The sequence below is a fragment of the Berkeleyomyces rouxiae genome, assembly GCF_048999995.1.
Source record: "Berkeleyomyces rouxiae strain 22BRR77 chromosome Unknown BrBRR77_ptg000009l, whole genome shotgun sequence".
Classification (NCBI taxonomy): domain Eukaryota; kingdom Fungi; phylum Ascomycota; class Sordariomycetes; order Microascales; family Ceratocystidaceae; genus Berkeleyomyces; species Berkeleyomyces rouxiae.
The window spans coordinates 1,499,517-1,514,868 of record NW_027396499.1 but is presented as its reverse complement, the minus strand read 5'-3'; the positions used below and the strand labels follow the sequence as shown (position 1 = coordinate 1,514,868).

General features: G+C 52.5%; 5 protein-coding genes across 5 annotated transcripts; 2 read left to right on the top strand and 3 right to left on the bottom strand.

Moving 5' to 3' along the window:
* Positions 1-2,260: 2,260 nt before the first annotated feature.
* On the bottom strand, positions 2,261-3,176 carry BROUX77_007006 (uncharacterized protein; the record flags this gene model as incomplete). The annotated part of the gene is made up of 3 exons (XM_073752055.1): positions 2,261-2,737; positions 2,803-3,068; positions 3,137-3,176. The coding sequence occupies 3 exons, from the start codon at positions 3,174-3,176 to the stop codon at positions 2,261-2,263; spliced, it is 783 nt and encodes a 260-aa protein (XP_073603153.1).
* A 1,028-nt stretch (positions 3,177-4,204) lies between these two features.
* BROUX77_007005 (uncharacterized protein) lies at positions 4,205-4,785 on the top strand (the record flags this gene model as incomplete). The annotated part of the gene is made up of 2 exons (XM_073752053.1): positions 4,205-4,339; positions 4,423-4,785. 2 exons carry the CDS (start codon positions 4,205-4,207, stop codon positions 4,783-4,785), a joined length of 498 nt encoding a protein of 165 aa, XP_073603152.1.
* A 264-nt stretch (positions 4,786-5,049) lies between these two features.
* BROUX77_007004 (uncharacterized protein) lies at positions 5,050-7,628 on the bottom strand (the record flags this gene model as incomplete). The annotated part of the gene is made up of 3 exons (XM_073752052.1): positions 5,050-5,270; positions 5,333-7,487; positions 7,551-7,628. 3 exons carry the CDS (start codon positions 7,626-7,628, stop codon positions 5,050-5,052), a joined length of 2,454 nt encoding a protein of 817 aa, XP_073603151.1.
* Positions 7,629-8,793: 1,165 nt separating this feature from the next.
* BROUX77_007003 (uncharacterized protein) lies at positions 8,794-10,974 on the bottom strand (the record flags this gene model as incomplete). Its single annotated transcript, XM_073752051.1, has 2 exons — positions 8,794-10,605; positions 10,666-10,974. 2 exons carry the CDS (start codon positions 10,972-10,974, stop codon positions 8,794-8,796), a joined length of 2,121 nt encoding a protein of 706 aa, XP_073603150.1.
* Positions 10,975-11,619: 645 nt separating this feature from the next.
* Positions 11,620-14,410, top strand: BROUX77_007002 (uncharacterized protein; the record flags this gene model as incomplete). The annotated part of the gene is made up of 3 exons (XM_073752050.1): positions 11,620-12,245; positions 12,308-13,028; positions 13,097-14,410. The coding sequence occupies 3 exons, from the start codon at positions 11,620-11,622 to the stop codon at positions 14,408-14,410; spliced, it is 2,661 nt and encodes an 886-aa protein (XP_073603149.1).
* Positions 14,411-15,352: the final 942 nt, after the last annotated feature.

The following is a 15,352-nucleotide window of genomic DNA, read 5'->3' as shown; positions in this document are numbered from 1 at the left end:
TTGTGTCTTGCTGTCGTCTAGCCGTATCGCTTGGCGGCCGATGCAACCACTTCCACACATGGCTCTCTCTCTCTCTCTTCCCACACGCAGAAATGCGTTCACTACACTACACTACACTACACTACACTACACTACACTACACCTGATCTCCAGACACATGTGTTGATGCCTTGTGTCCCTCATGCCGTGAGTCTAGCGCCTTGGGCTGCTTCCCCCTCCCCTCCCCCCCAGCACGCCACGCTTCTCAGCAGAGTTTGAGTTGGCGCTGGTAGCCCCCTCCCCAGTCTTGACCAGCCCAACACTCCCACAGAGACCAAAGACTGGTCTGGTCTTGCTTGATGCCGATCTGCCTGCACCTATTGGCTGTTGTTGTCTGGCTGTGCTAGCCTCGCTTTAGAATCTCTCCGCCATCGCACGCCGACACGAGAGACGACTGCGCGGTCAGGCATGAACTAGAATCAGCATCAGACTGTGGTGTGCTGGCGGCCGGCCCGGCGACTCAGCCATGTGATGTCCAGGCAAGATGGAATACAGAGTCCATGGGCCGTCCCAACCCAATAGTCACAGAGGAAAAAGTGAGGCATTTGAGCAGGATGACAAGACTTTGCACTTTGAACGCTTCTTGAACTCTACTCCTAGGAAGCCGTGAATGATATCAAAGAGCATTATTATAGCCAGTCAGCAATAGAAGAGCTGGGCACATATCCTCGGTGCTGCAGGGATGTTTCTCTGCATAATAATCTTGTGCATGGTTCAACAGCATTGTGGCTGGCACATCTTGACACCGTCAAGAGCATAAAATGACGCCTGCCAAGCCAGTTATACACACACATTGTGCAGCTCAATGTCTTAGGTCTACAACCTCACCAGACAAATCCCAGACAAAAAGCATGGCCGCACAGCCACTTGCGTAGCAGATGGACACTCAACACCAGGACATTGTTTTTACAAGAAGGTTTTGTATATTGATTATTGCCGTGGTAGCCGTTCTTTCAGCGGCACAACGCTTTGTTCATACATGGACGAGATGAGACACGCTATGTAGAAGAGTGCACAAGCAAGACAGACCGCCTGTGGTTCCCTCTACATCCAATTCTACCGGCCGCCAAAGAGCTTCCTCCCGTCTGCATGTAAGAGACAGAGGGGGGCTTGACAAGTCAGATAGTTGGGATATAGAAGGGGGAAAGAGGGGGGGGGGAGAAGAAATGAGGGGGGGAGGGACGATTGTTTGGGTAAACATGAAAAGGAGAGAGTGAGAGAGAAGGCATGATATGTTGAATTATCACGCACAAAAGACGACGAAAAGCGTCTTGGACCCGTTGTTGAACGCCCCATGTTTTGGTTGTGGAAAACAGCGATAGCGTAGGCAAATACAGGTGACTCCAAGTTTCCCAGGGCCGGCTTCCCAAGACCCAGCATGTTGTATGAGGGCTGGCAAGCCAACGCTGTGGCTTTTCTCTGGTAATGTAGCGATCCGCACGCTGATGATACCTGCCCAGAGCCAAGAAGGAGTAAAGAAGAGAAGAGAAAGCAAGAAAGCAGACGCAAAGGATACAAAAAGCAAAAAAAAAAGACCAAAACGCAGGGAAAAGAAGAACGAAAAGAAAAGAAGACAAAAGCATGAGAAAAAAAGACTGCCAGGTGCTGAGCACAACAGCATCCAGCACCCAAGTTCCGACATTTTGGTCCGACATTTTGGCATTGTCGTGTGTGTTTTTTATAGGCTCGATATGCGGATCAAGCTCCGAGTGAGATCGAGGCTTGTCTCTCAACTCTCTGGTCATGAAGAACAACTCCCACCACCACCACCACCAACCCTGTCAATATCACCATCACCCCTTGTCACTTCCCGCCGTCCGTGTACGGAAGCCGTGCGGTTGCAGCCGCCGCCAGCCATGTAGGCTAGACAATCAAAGTATCGCGTCGTCTACATGGCATGGCAAACACGGCAAGTCGCACGCAGGGCACTCGGGGTTCCGCCCTTGGCAACCCTACCCGGCGGGGGCTCAGGAGACCGAGCGGTCTGAGCCTCGGCACAGTAGACCATACACGATCATGACTTTTTTTCGATGGAGCAACGCGTGTGGTATTGTGGCTAGATGCTTGGTGATATTGACTGAAGCAGCGGTTTCCATGTATACAGTCCCAGAAGGGTGCACAATGTGTGGCTACAGAGTACGGGGCAGACAGTCAAAGACGGGCCATCCCATGTGCTCGCCGCTGATATAGAGAGAGGAAAAAGAGGCCTTGGATTGGCGACTTAGAGGATCTTCCAGGCATCCTCAGCGGCATGGCAGAACTTGCTGCAGGCGACGCTGGCAGACAGACTGTAGTTGCTGATGGAGATCTTTTCGTCGACCCAGGCGTCGGCAAAGTCGTCGTTGCCCTTGGCCATGGCACCGACAAACACGCAGCAGCTCTCGGCCGGGTCCAGAGACTCAATGTAGTCGCGCACGTGCACGACCTCGGAGTCGAAAGAGAGCGTAACCTTGCGGCAGTTGGGCGGCAGGTGGTCGGTAATGGGGTTCTGGATCACGCGGAGCAGCTTCTCCTGCGAGTTTGTCGAGCGGATGGACAGTCTGTGAAGCAGCTGAACCATGAGACCGGCGAAGCGCTTGAAGGTTCTGGGGATGCGGACGGTCGGGGACACCTCAATCAGCACGCCCTTGGCAGTGTGGATGTAGATCTGGAGCTTGCCGGCCTTGTTGATGGGCGAGTCGAGAAGAGTCAAGAGACACTGGGAGCAGCCAGCAATTAGCAACCCGGTGTTCTCGGCGCTTGGGTACGGGACTGGATACCTACCTGGTGGGTGATGTCGGGGCGGGCGTCGCTGATATCGCGGTTCATCTTGCGCATAACGCCAATGTGCTCGTCACTGTTGAGCAGCGAGTACTTTTCGTCCTTGACGGCGCCATTGCGAGCACCAGCATGGGCAGCCTTGTACGTCTCCAGACTGGCGTTGGCCAGGACGACAATGAGCCGCTTGGTGTCCTTGTCGCTGGCGGGAATGGGCGTGTGCTGCTCTGCGACAAGCTTGGGGAGCGCCGGCGGCGGCAGTGATTGGGTGCCTGGGGCCGCGGGGAAGAGAATGTTAGCACGGGAGACTTTGCGAACAGCCTGGGCGGGGCCGACTCACGCGGACGCTTTCTGGCGCTTTCTTGCTCGGCGGACGACATGGCTGGCGGGATGAGAAGAGATGTGAAGCTGTGCGGGAGATGCGAGACCGAGACTAAGACGGGAAAAGGGATCCCGGGGGTTGCGTGTAGTATCGATGAGGGGGGGGGAATATATCAAGAAAGGATATATCAGGAAAAAGAAATAGTTAGCAAGAAAAAGAATGCCTCGAGATAAAGACTCAAAGAAAAACAACAGATTTGCACTTGAGCTGGTCTGGATATTGGAGAAGTTTTTTTTTTCTTCAGAACTCGTTCCTTTGCGGCCATCTTTTTTGGTTGGCGGGCTAGACCCCCTGTCGCTTTATTTTTTTTAGCATCCTTCTGCCCCTCCAAAGCAAAACAGCCCGAACAAACATAAGCACCAGCGAACTGCGGCATGTCGTGTGTAAACTGGTGCTTGGGCCTGTGTGTATCAGTGGTTGCAGGCCAATTTGCTCAACTTGATACTAGATATCTTCCTCAACTCTCTCCTCATGCTCACATCTATCCAGCGCATTCTTACTTCTTCACAAAATAGGGTTACCGCAACAAGGGTTCCATCCGATGGACCCTGTCCTGTCCCTTCCCACCGCATTGGCACCTGCCTGCGTGCAAATTTTTTGTCGCTGCGCTGAAGCCACTTATCGGCAGACCTCGATAAGAGATCCTCCTGCCATGTTTTAGCCGATGTGTTTCTGTGAAACAAAGAATCCTGCTGACAAGGCCCCGTCCAGATCTCTGCTCATGTATCACCACCGGTTAGTCCCGCATTTAAATCCAACTTTTTTTTTCTCTGAACTACCGGCACGTGATTACACCTTAGTCAGCAGCGTGAGGCCGAATTTTTGGCTTGTAGGCGGGACCGGGATACTTGCCATCACGGCCAAACCCACCGAGCTTGTTTCGTGGGGTTGCTAGACCTTTTTGCGACTTTGACCGCTGGATAGCCCTCGTTTTCAGTGTCCTGCTGACAAAGCCCGGCTTGAAATATATCATTGTGTGGGCTCACTCCCTTCCTCTTTTTTGCTTCTCCCCCCTTCTCTTTAGCCATGACTAGTCCTTTTGTGACCGCCGCGCGCCGTGTCACCCGCGAGCTGCACGGCGTTGTAGTTTCCTCCGGGCTGATGGACAGGACTGTCAAGGTCCGGGTCGGCACCCAAAAGTGGAACAACCGCGTTTCAAAGGTAAGCCTTTGCTGTCCTGGGGCGTCGTTCCCGCAAGCTTGAATTCCGCCCCACGACCGAAAACTGCTAACACCGGGTCCCAGTGGTTCTCCGTGCCCACAAACTACCTCGTCCACGACCCCAACAACTCTATCCGCACCGGCGATGTCGTCGCCATCACACCCGGCTGGCGCACGTCGAGCAACAAGCGCCATGTCATCAAGCACATTATTGCCCCCGCCGGCACGTCGATAGAAGAGCGGCCACCGGTGCCCACGCTCGAAGAGAGAATAGAAAAGTACGAGACGAAAAAAGCCGCCAAAGATGCCCGGAGGCAGGCGAAAAAGGAGGCAGGCTTTGAGGCGGCGCAAGGGAAACAGGGGAAGAAGGCACCTAAGCCCGATCAGCCGGACAAGTCAGAGCCAGCCGAGGACACCCAGAACCAGAACTCGGACCAGGTCCTGTAAATCTTGCCCCAGCGTTGTGGCCGTCGGGGCAAAGTAGGTGGCTTGCCAGAGGGATACGATACGCCGCGAAGACTGCAGCTTGTACTATATGTACCACCATTCATGTACCATCACTTGAAAAATGAGAACACCCTCTTTGATTTAATCACTAATATTTAATCTATCGTGAAACGGGATGGGAAATACCACAACTATTGATGTTGTTTGGGGCTTGGATTCCATTTAGCCTGGCTATATGCAATACACCACGTAAAGGGCCACATATTAACCGCCGCGCTCGCCAAACTCCCTGGCCCAGTCTTCATGCTGCTTGAGTCCGTCTTTGCTGACGCTAGGCCGGATGGTTGTCAAGCTAGTCTTGAAATCAACAAAGGAGATGGGCGGAATATCGTCACGGGACATTGTAAGAACAGCCTCTCCCAGTGAGCGCAGCGGGCCCATGGCAGCGTCCTTTGCCAGCGCCGTTAGATCTGAGCCGGAAAAGCCTATAATTGATCCAGTTAGTTTGAAATCTCTAGTGTAGGGCTTAATATGGGATGGCACCTACCATCTGTTAGCTCAGTGAGTTCGCTCTCGTCTTCTGGAGAGAGATTTTGCTTCTGGTGACTCAGAAGATTGGAAATGTGGCTGCGCCGGGTCTGTTTATCTGGCAGTGGGATGTATTGGCGGCGGACAAACCGTCTACGAGCAGCTTCATCAATGGCCCATGGAAGATTTGTGGCCGCAAGTACAAGGACACGGTTAGGATCGCCGCCTTCTTTTTCAGACTCGCGTCCTACGGCTGCCTTTTGCAGGGCACTCCACTGGATGAGAAACTCTGTTTTGATTCTCCGCGTGGCCTCGTTTTCGCCAGATCCCGACCGGGACCCCATCAAAGAATCAATCTCGTCGACGAAAATGATGCTTGGTGCCAATGTTTTGGCTAGGGTGAACAATGCACGAACGAGTTTTTCAGACTCTCCGAGATACTTGCTAGTCAAGCTGCTGGCAGATATCGAAAAGAAAGTAGACTTGGACTCGGTTGCCACGGCCCGTGCTAGCATTGTCTTTCCGGTTCCTGGAGGCCCAAACAGCAGAATTCCCCTGGCAGGTTCACGGAGTCCCATGAAGAGATCAGGTCGCAAGAACGGATAAACAACGGCTTCTCGCAATGTCGCCTTTGCTGCTTCCAGCCCTGCAACATCTTGCCAATGTACCTCGTCCCCCTTGACCACAATCTCTGTCAGGATTTGGGCGGCTGCTTGTGCATCAACACCATCAGGTAAGTTTTTGAGGATTTGCGCTTTTCGCTTCTCCCAGGCAATGCGCTGTGCATCTTGTTCGCTAAGAGGCGACTCATCTTCAGATGAAGCAATGGATGGAGTACTTAGTCCAGTTGAAGGCTGGATTGCTGCCTGGACCTTCTTTTTCCTAGTTGCATGGGCTTTTGATACAGCCTGTGAGTTATCAGAAGAGGATCTGTTGGAAATTGGAGGGGAGGGTTCCCTGGCAATGTTGGCTGGCGATTGGACAGATTTTACGTCGGGTTCGGTAGAAACTGGCTTCCGGCGGATCTCGGAGTTTTGGCGACGAGACTTCTTTTCGCTGTCGCTTTGACGAGTGCCAAATGCTGGCCGTATGAATCTGGATGACGATGGCGGATTTGAGACTGGCGGACGCTGTCGGGATCGGCCCTCTTTTCCATTCCCTCCGTCAGTAAGCGAAGTACTTGAATTTAACGCACTGGAAGCAGCACTTATGGATAGCATAGACGGACCAGAGGTGAAGCCGCTGTTTCTAGTGTCTTCAGACAAGCGCCGACCTCCTTTGTCAACAGACGCACGGGGAGTAACCAATCGTCTCGAATGGCTATCCCAGTGAAGAGGCAGAGGGGATCTCGAAGTTGAATCATTCCCTTTCGGCGTAGCAGGCGCAGTGGCAACAGCCGAAAGTGGCGGCGATTCAAGATCAGATTTCTTCTTGGTAAGACTCGACCATGCCAGAGTAGCAGCCCGGCTGGCACCGGGACGCTCGTGAAGCTTGAAGATGTTGGGTCGTTTGCCGGGCTTATCTATAGGCTTTCCGGACCGAAGTGTTGTCCGCATGGTGTATTTTTCTGGACTGTTACTCCCGTTCAGCGGATCGGTTGCGTCCATTGGAGAATCAGCATCACAAGTAGGGCTTGGATGGTCAAGCGGGTCCTGAAGCAAGCACTGCGTCTGACTGTCATTTATAGGAAGAGTCGAACGCAGAGGCTGGTCGCTGACAGCACGAGGACAACCCGTTGGCCGCGGTGGCAGCTGCGGTTGCGACTGCGGCTGTGGCTGAGGGGCAGTTGAGCTTGAAGAGGCAGCGTCGTTGTTGAATTGGAAGTCAAAAGCCGGCTCGGCCACGGGTTGCGCAGGGATATATTGTTTGGTAGGAGACGGAGATTGGTGGATAGGTAACTGGGGCGGAGTTGGTCCGGGAGCATTAAGGTCGCTGGTATTGCGCCTCATTAGGGCTTCTTGTGAATTTGGATCACGGCGAGACAAGCGAGTAGCTTCGAGGAAATCAAGCCGTTGCTGGCACTGGTACTCAATCTCTCGCAACGCTTCTATGAGGTCTCTCTCGCCGCTCTCGGGATTACCCCGGGCTTCAAGTCCCCGATGGCGTGTGGCATCGTTTGAGGAAATCTGGCTGAGTGCTTCCTGCCAACATCTCGCGGCCTGCTCTTCGTTTCCCTAGATACACGGCATTAATATCGGAGCGTTTATATTGATTGGTGTCTGAGAAGAGAGTATTACCTCGCTTTCAAAGTGCGCTGCGGTTGAACAGGTAATGAAGCTTTCTTCGTAAAGCTTCTGTAGCGATGAAAATGCCATGACTGAAGACGAGTATGCGGGAAGGCCTTAAGCAAGGTATCTATCTATATGTATGTATGTCTGGCGGGCTAATACGACACACACGGAGGTCTTGCGGTGGATGTTGCGACAATGAGGCTGCTGGGCAAGACTGGGAGGAGGAGAGTAAGAAGACGCTCAAGGTGTCGCCGAGGCAAAGAATGGCTTGGTATGGAGAGAGACACTTGCAGGCGAGAACAAAGTTTCACGGTCTGGAGAGAGGCCGCATCTACACAGCCTTGATATTGGCTGGAAAAAAGAGTCGTTGCAAAGCAGCGCTGGAGGAGTGGAGGAAGAAAATGGAGAAAAGCCGGGCAGAGGAGTGGAGGAAGGCCTAAGCCATGATCAGACCAAGCGCGAGCGAGGCAAATCACTTAGTGCAAGATGGATATGGACAAGTACAAGTAGGTCTCGTACTAACTAACACGACGGAAAAGGCGCCGGGGTTGCTGGTATTTCGACAAGGGACGAAGCCGTGAGAAGGGGTCGCGGGAGTTGGCGGGGCGCGATCAAGGCAGGGCCGCGGAAGGCTGGCAGCAGGAGATTAGATTGATATTGGATTCTGGCGAAGGCAGCAGGCGCAGTAGTTCCGGATCGGGACGGCGGGCGGTCAGGGTTGGTTGAAGATGACGCTCGCAGACCAGGACGAAAGCAACAAAAGACAGGCTTAGTTAAAGTGGTGACGTCGATGGCAGAAAAACTCCGGGTTAGGATGCGCGTACCGTGTGCGCACTGTGCCCGTGCCGCCAAACACAGTGTGCACCGGCGTTTTTTGTTTTTACACAGCGGCTGACAGGTGCGAGAAACAATTCGAGTCCACAAAGCAGGGCAGGCCGAGTCGAGTCTCGCCACAGGACAACTCTCACTTCCTAGGATTACGATTACGGGCAGGGACGGTACTTGGGTACAAGTATCGACGTTCATGGCATGTCATTCCTGAGTCTAAGGGTTAACGTATCGTCTTGCAACGCCTTGGTTTCCATCCGTGCGTGCGTGTGCAAAGCTCAACTGGGATCCCGGGTTCCAAGACAGGCCTGGATCCCTCGACACCCACACGTCACACTCTGGCATGGGCTGTCTTGCTTTGTTTCTTTGCTCCCGTGTAAGAGATCCGTCTGCAGAAAAGTGCTGGTCAGGCGGCACGGCACTATGACAGAAGTACTCGGATTTCTCCCGCTGTGCGCGGGAAGAGATGCTTGAATGGCTCGCTGGTAGTGTTGTCGTCTTCTAGTCCCGCTACATACAGCTCTTCATCGGCCAGGAGCACATCTTCCAGCTGCTCAAACTCCCGGCAGAACCGCTCGGCCGCATCTTCGGTGATTTGGCGAGAAAGCTTTGAATCGCGGATGAGCTTGATGTGCTCCATGGCGTCGATGAGGGCCGACGGGAGAAAGTCATCGAGTCGTTGACGCGCAAGCTTGAGAGCTGATGGAGCAAAAGGCTCGAGAGCACGGAGTTTCTTGATAACCTCCTTGTTCGACGCATCCAACCCTTGGACTGCAAGGAGTATGTCTTGTAGGCCGGAGCTTGTCTTGAAAAGCATAAGCTGGCTCTCTAATAGACGCGCAGCCTCGTCGTCAACTTCTGCCTGTAATGTGTTGCGCCTCTTGCCTGTAAATGCATACGGCTCAAGTGTTGAAATTGTCGCCAGATTGCAGTTGATGCGAAATATTGAGCTTGCCGGGTTGGAAAGGGACTTTGCCATCGCATTACACCCAGTAACAAAGGGGTTTAGAGCTTCGGAGAGTATCGCTTCGAAATCGGCCTCCTTGTCTAGCGTGGAATGAATGGATGAATCATACGTCTTCATGATTTCTGTCAACTGTTCGAGGGCCTCATGTAGGAATTCGGGTGGCCCGAGATCATCGGGTGTCTTTTGGAATTCTGTTTGTAGCGTGGCAATGTGATCGCGAATCAGCGTCATGAATTGCCTGAGTGCTTCTTGCTCAAGACTGACAATCATGTCAATTAGAGTTGAGCTTGACCCGAGAACCTTGGAAAACATGGCCTTGTAGAATCCCAGCAAGTTGGACAACTTGTAGGCCAGTATGGTGTCCTCATTGTTCTGGATGACCTGCTGGATTCGTTGACGAAGAAGCCGTGATGCCCCGGCGATGTCGCGGTCTACCAACTCATTCAAAGCTTTGCGGGCGTCGAACGGCTCTTCAACACCCGCTTCAGCATCCGAAACGAGGCTCCAGATTTCGTGTTTGCGCCCGCTTTCGAGACCCTTTGCAATTTCGTCGCCTTCCGAGACGAACAGTACTTCCAGAGCTTCCTTTTCGCCAACGGTGGCAGAATGTGCCCAGGCCAACATATCACCTACATAGCGCAAGGGGTCATGGGCGGCCAACTCGATGGGCTTGGAGATAGACTCCTGCTGCCCAGCGGCGGTCATGCCGGTTAACGCAACATAAAACGAATCTGAGAGTATACGCTCTCTGGCATCGGCAAACAAGTCGAGACAATTCTGGAAGAGAGTTGGCCGCTCGGCAAGAACACGAATCGCCTTGCGAATGGCAGGATGGATTTGCGGGTTCTCGAGATTCAGACCCTTGAACTCTTTTTGCAGCCATTTGTAGAGCTTTTGGAAGGCCATGTTGACATGCTTGGAGGCTTGTTCCATGAGCTCCAGGCCCAGTGTTTGGTTCTCGAAGCCAAGCAGCGACTCAGCATCTTTTTGGATGCGCTTGGCCTTGGCTAGAGCGGCAAAGAAGCTGTCGTCTACAGGCTCGGAAGAAAGGCTCAGGGTATCGATTTCATCCTGAGTGAGAATGAAATGACTTCGTATTTTATTCAAAAGGTCCTGCTTGACCTCTATGTTTTTGCGCTTTTCTAACAAGACCTGCGACTCGTCCATGAGCTGGGTAGACTGGTCATGAGCGCCCTGAAGCTGGACCTTCATGTCGGTGTAGCTCTTGTTCAGCTTGTTTAGAGTTGTTCCAATGCGGCGGAGTTGCTGTGCAAGGCTGTAAGAGACGTTCCCATGAAAACAAACAGGCTAAATGGGACCACGTACCTCGGCCACTCTGCCAAAATCATCCAAAATGACTCCATTGCTGTCGATGATCTCCTTTTGCAAGCCCAACCGCAGCTGCCTCCGCGTATCTGGCGTGTTGACAAGTCCACGAGAGTCTAGCAATGCCAAAGTGTCTCTGAACTCGCTGTCGGCAAAAGACGTTGAGAGGACACTTGTAACTTTGGAGGTTAGAGGGTTTGTGATTCCACGTAAACTGGTCGCGGAGGAGGGAGCTGGAGACACGGGGCTGTCTTCTCCGGGAGTCCGGAAATTTGCAGAGATGACAGAGAGCTTGCGTTGAGTGTCCATGTTTCCAGATGGCCAAGTGTCCCGCTCGCTGAAAGGGAGGCCGCTAGTATCTCTGGTGGGCTAGGACCAGTATTCTGTCTTTAATGTCAGTTCAGCATCTATCGAGCTTTGGTCAGGGGTACGTAGACGCACTTCTAGGCGGTGAGGAGTGCATGAGTGGCAGAATACGCCATTATGTCATAATCTCTCAGCTCAGGGAAGCCCTCTGAAGACGAACACCATCTATCTCCAAGTGCAACAGATACGCCTGCCTTGATCGCGCTGCGTGTAATCTCTCGCACAAGTAGGTATTTTCTGCTGTCTGCGTTTTCTGAGAAAAGCCCAAATTACCCCTCGTTTCGAGCTGTGTTTTTCCCCTCTACCCACCGCACAGTGACGACTACCAAATGTTGAATCAACCCGCCCAAGCTCCCTCGTGACCAGCATTCTATCCAGTCAACAGCTACGCTAACCATGCCTCTACATGTTCCACTTAGATACTCACAATAACTAACCTCCAACCGCTCGACTCGCGATACAACCACCCGCTATTCAGAACGACTTCTGTAATTCTGCATCCGTCTGTTACTAGCTACCCATTAGCGTACGATACAACACAGTCGCCCGGCTACTATAGCCCCATACGCTTAATGTGCATCCTGAGCCATGGACTCCGAGCATGTTTCTTTCCTCCAAGGAGATGCACATCGTGTCAGCCAGTCTTTCTATGAACGACTGCGAAATCCAGAAGTAAACGAGCAAGATACTTTGACTCTTGCAAATACAGAGTATAATGGGCTATTCGAGGACAACACTGCATATGACCGACTGCCTCACCTGGAGGAGAACTTGGGGTTAAATCATCCCCGGGCTGTCGATTTTGTGGCTGAATCGCGGAGAAGAACCCACGGAGACGAATACGATGATAACGCTGTCCCGGAGTCACTTTTGGTGGAAGCTCAAGACGTCTCTCCACTCAAAGTTGGACAGTCGCCGCCTCGAAGCGCAAAGAAAGGACAGAGAGCAAGAGATGACAATAGGCCTCGCGATCCCGCCAGTTCTCAGACGCCGCGAATACAGACACCTGGAGCTGGAGCAGCGTCTGTTCCCCGCGTGACCACAGCCTATTCTGTACACCGAGCTGCCAACTCAGCGACATCAGATCCTCGCGAAAGGGCACTTTGGAATTGGGTCAACGTTACCAACCTTGATACTTTCATGGGCGAGGTGTATGACTACTTTGACGGTAATGGCATATGGTGTATCTTGGTCGACAAAGCCTTGCATATTGTGTAAGGGCGTAGCTCACACTCTCGACTTCTTCATGTTACCTGTACTGACACTGTAACCATAGAGAAACGGCCTTCATCGCAGTCTTTCTTACCTTTCTCACCCAATGCGTGGCTTACTACAAAATCCCACAAAGTACTTCATTGGGCGAAGTTATTGTGCCCAAGTGCACCCAGAAATGGTCAAGCTTGTGGAACATTGGAATCTGGCTATACACATTTTACTTTATCTGGAAGTGTGTTCAACTCTTCACCGATACTCGAAGATTGCTGGACATCCGCAACTTCTACATCCACCTTCTCTGTATTCCAGAAGAGGACATGCAGACAATCTCCTGGCAGGATGTTGTCGCTCGTATCATGGCTCTTCGTGATGCGAACCCATCGACAGCTTTGAACTTGCTCCCCGGGCCAGCTCGATTCATGGGCGGCCAGTCGAAAGAACGACTGGATGCTCATGATATCGCTAATCGGCTGATGCGGCGAGATAACTACTTTATCGCCATGATCAACAAAGACATCCTAGACGTGTCATTCACCTTGCCATTCCTGGGACGCAAGGAGTTCCTCTCACCGACGCTTGAATGGTATCTGTACTACTGCATCATTGACTTTGTGTTCGATTACCGAGGACAGGTTCATCCCGACTTTCTTAAAGTAGAGTCGAGGTCCATTTTAAGTAAGAAACTCCGACAACGCTTTGTATTTGCCGCCACGGTCAACTTGATTTTATCTCCTTTTATGTTGGCCTATGCCATCATAGTACACTTTTTCACGTACTACAATGTAAGTGTTCAACAACTGGTTTCATGTGTGGTTCAATTCCAGGTGTTCACATTTCTAACCTCATGCAGGAATATCAACGAGATCCCTCCAAAGCCAGTACTAGGAGGTACACGCCATTAGCAGAGTGGAGGCTACGCGAGTTTAACGAGCTTCCACACATCTTTGAAGACCGGCTGAAGATGTCTTACCCATTTGCAACACGCTATCTCGATCAGTTTCCGAAGAAGCTATCAGACCGTGTGTTCCGGACCATTTCCTTCATATCTGGGTCACTACTAGCTGTCTTGGCCATTGCAACTTTGCTCGACGAAAAGATGTTTCTAGGATTTGAGATCACACCCGAACGTACAGTCCTTTTCTACCTTGGTATTCTGGGTGTCATTTGGAAAGGCTCACGGGACTCTATCCAAGAAGAAGCACTCGTGTTTGACCCAGAATATGCCATGAGGAATGTCATAGAATACACCCGTTACATGCCTGATTCATGGGAGACGCGACTACACAGCTTTGATGTCAAGCGAGAGTTTGCCGACATGTACAAGATGAAGCTCATTGTCTTTTTGGAGGAATTATTTGGGATTATCACGACGCCTTTGGTTCTATTAACTTCCATGCCCAAGTGCAGCGACCAGATTATCGACTTTTTCCGTGAGTTCACTGTTCATGTAGATGGACTCGGCTATGTGTGTTCCTTTGCCGTCTTTGATTTCAAAAAGGGTGTCGGCAACGGGGCAGATGACCAAGCTCCGGAGGATGATGTGCGGGAGGGCTACTATGCCACCAAGCACGGTAAGATGGCGGCGTCTTATTATGGATTCTTGGATAACTACGTCATCAACCCCAAAACTGGGATTCCAGGCCATCTGCCCCCGAACCAAAGGCTCCCATATCACGAAGATGACGGGAAGAAACCTGCATTAGGAACAGACGAAGACGGGCATTCTAATCGCGTGGGCAAAGACGGAAAGGACCATGCGATTCGGCATCGTGGCGCCAATAGCCGAGCCCCGCGGTTCGGTGCTACGAACCAAAGCCAGTCATCTCCGCTTGGGTCTGTCCTCCTGGATCCGCGGCATCAGCCTTCAGCGCTGTTGTTTGCCAGTGGGCGGAGCATGCACCGCACTGGAGCACGACTGCCGAGAAACATAGGGCTCGAGGCGGGCATAGTTGAGGAATCAATCCAAGACAACTACCTGGAGGAGGGGTCTGACGGTGAGCTTGGAGAGTCGGTGTGGCAGACGTCTGCTGGCAAAGCGCAGGCTCGAGACAAAAGCACGGCTGGTGGCGCTGGTGGCGGGGGAGCAGGTGTGCTCGGTCTTATTTACCAGCTGAACCAGAGCCGACGGAATCACAAGGCCGGCGCAAGCGGAGGCGGGTTATGAGGACAGAGCCGAGCATGTGAATTGGGGAATAGGACAGGCGACATGGACATCTAGATGAACGCATAACTACAGGACTGGCAAGCAGCTCCCCCGCTTTGATCGGGACGTGCAGACAAAGACTACAATTTATGCATGCATGGTGTAGATTTCTATTCGCAGCAGCAAAAGCTTTATTCATGATCGCGGTGCATGGAAGTGGGTACCGGTCGAGGAAAGGAGCAGACGAGAAAATTCTGACTGGAGACGATGGAGGTCAGATGGACGCTCCGCCTGCCCACACACTTTTTTGTTTTTTTTTGTGACTGTTTGCGCAGATTGATAGGCCGCGGGCGATTGATAAGGGGAGCAAGTACCGAGTACAAGCGCGCAGGTGTCCAAGCTCCGGCGCTGGAGCCAGAAGTTGCAGGCCACAGCAGGCGAGGGGAGCCAAGTATCGTGTACCTGTGTACTTGTGCTTGTGCTCGCAGCGTTGCAGTTACACCGCTGGGCTGGCCTGGAGCGAACTGTGACTGGCTGGTGGCCGAGCGGGCCCCACAAGATATCTCCGACGCCGCAGGGCTGCCGGTGGAGGCTTGTGGTGGTGGTTTAGGCCCATTTTTAGCTGAGCTTGATGCTCGGCCATAAGAGAAAAAAAAACAGGGGTCAGATGAAGCCTGTATCTCGTGCCGTCGTAGTGCCGTCCCGCCCAAATTACGGCCCTGTAACATCTGCTGCAGGCCCATGGCCAGCGGAGAATGCACCCTGTAGCTGTTCTATAGTTACTGGCTGGTGCCAGAGCAGCAAAAACGCCGATGCGGCTGGACGTGCGGTTGTGGTGCCTTATTTGAACTTCGGCCAGCAATCTGATTTGCCTGTGTTCCGCATCCCTCGTAACGCCGATTTCGAGATTTCTGGACTGTACCGTCGTGCCGTCGATTCTGCTGCGCCGGCCATCAAGAACCT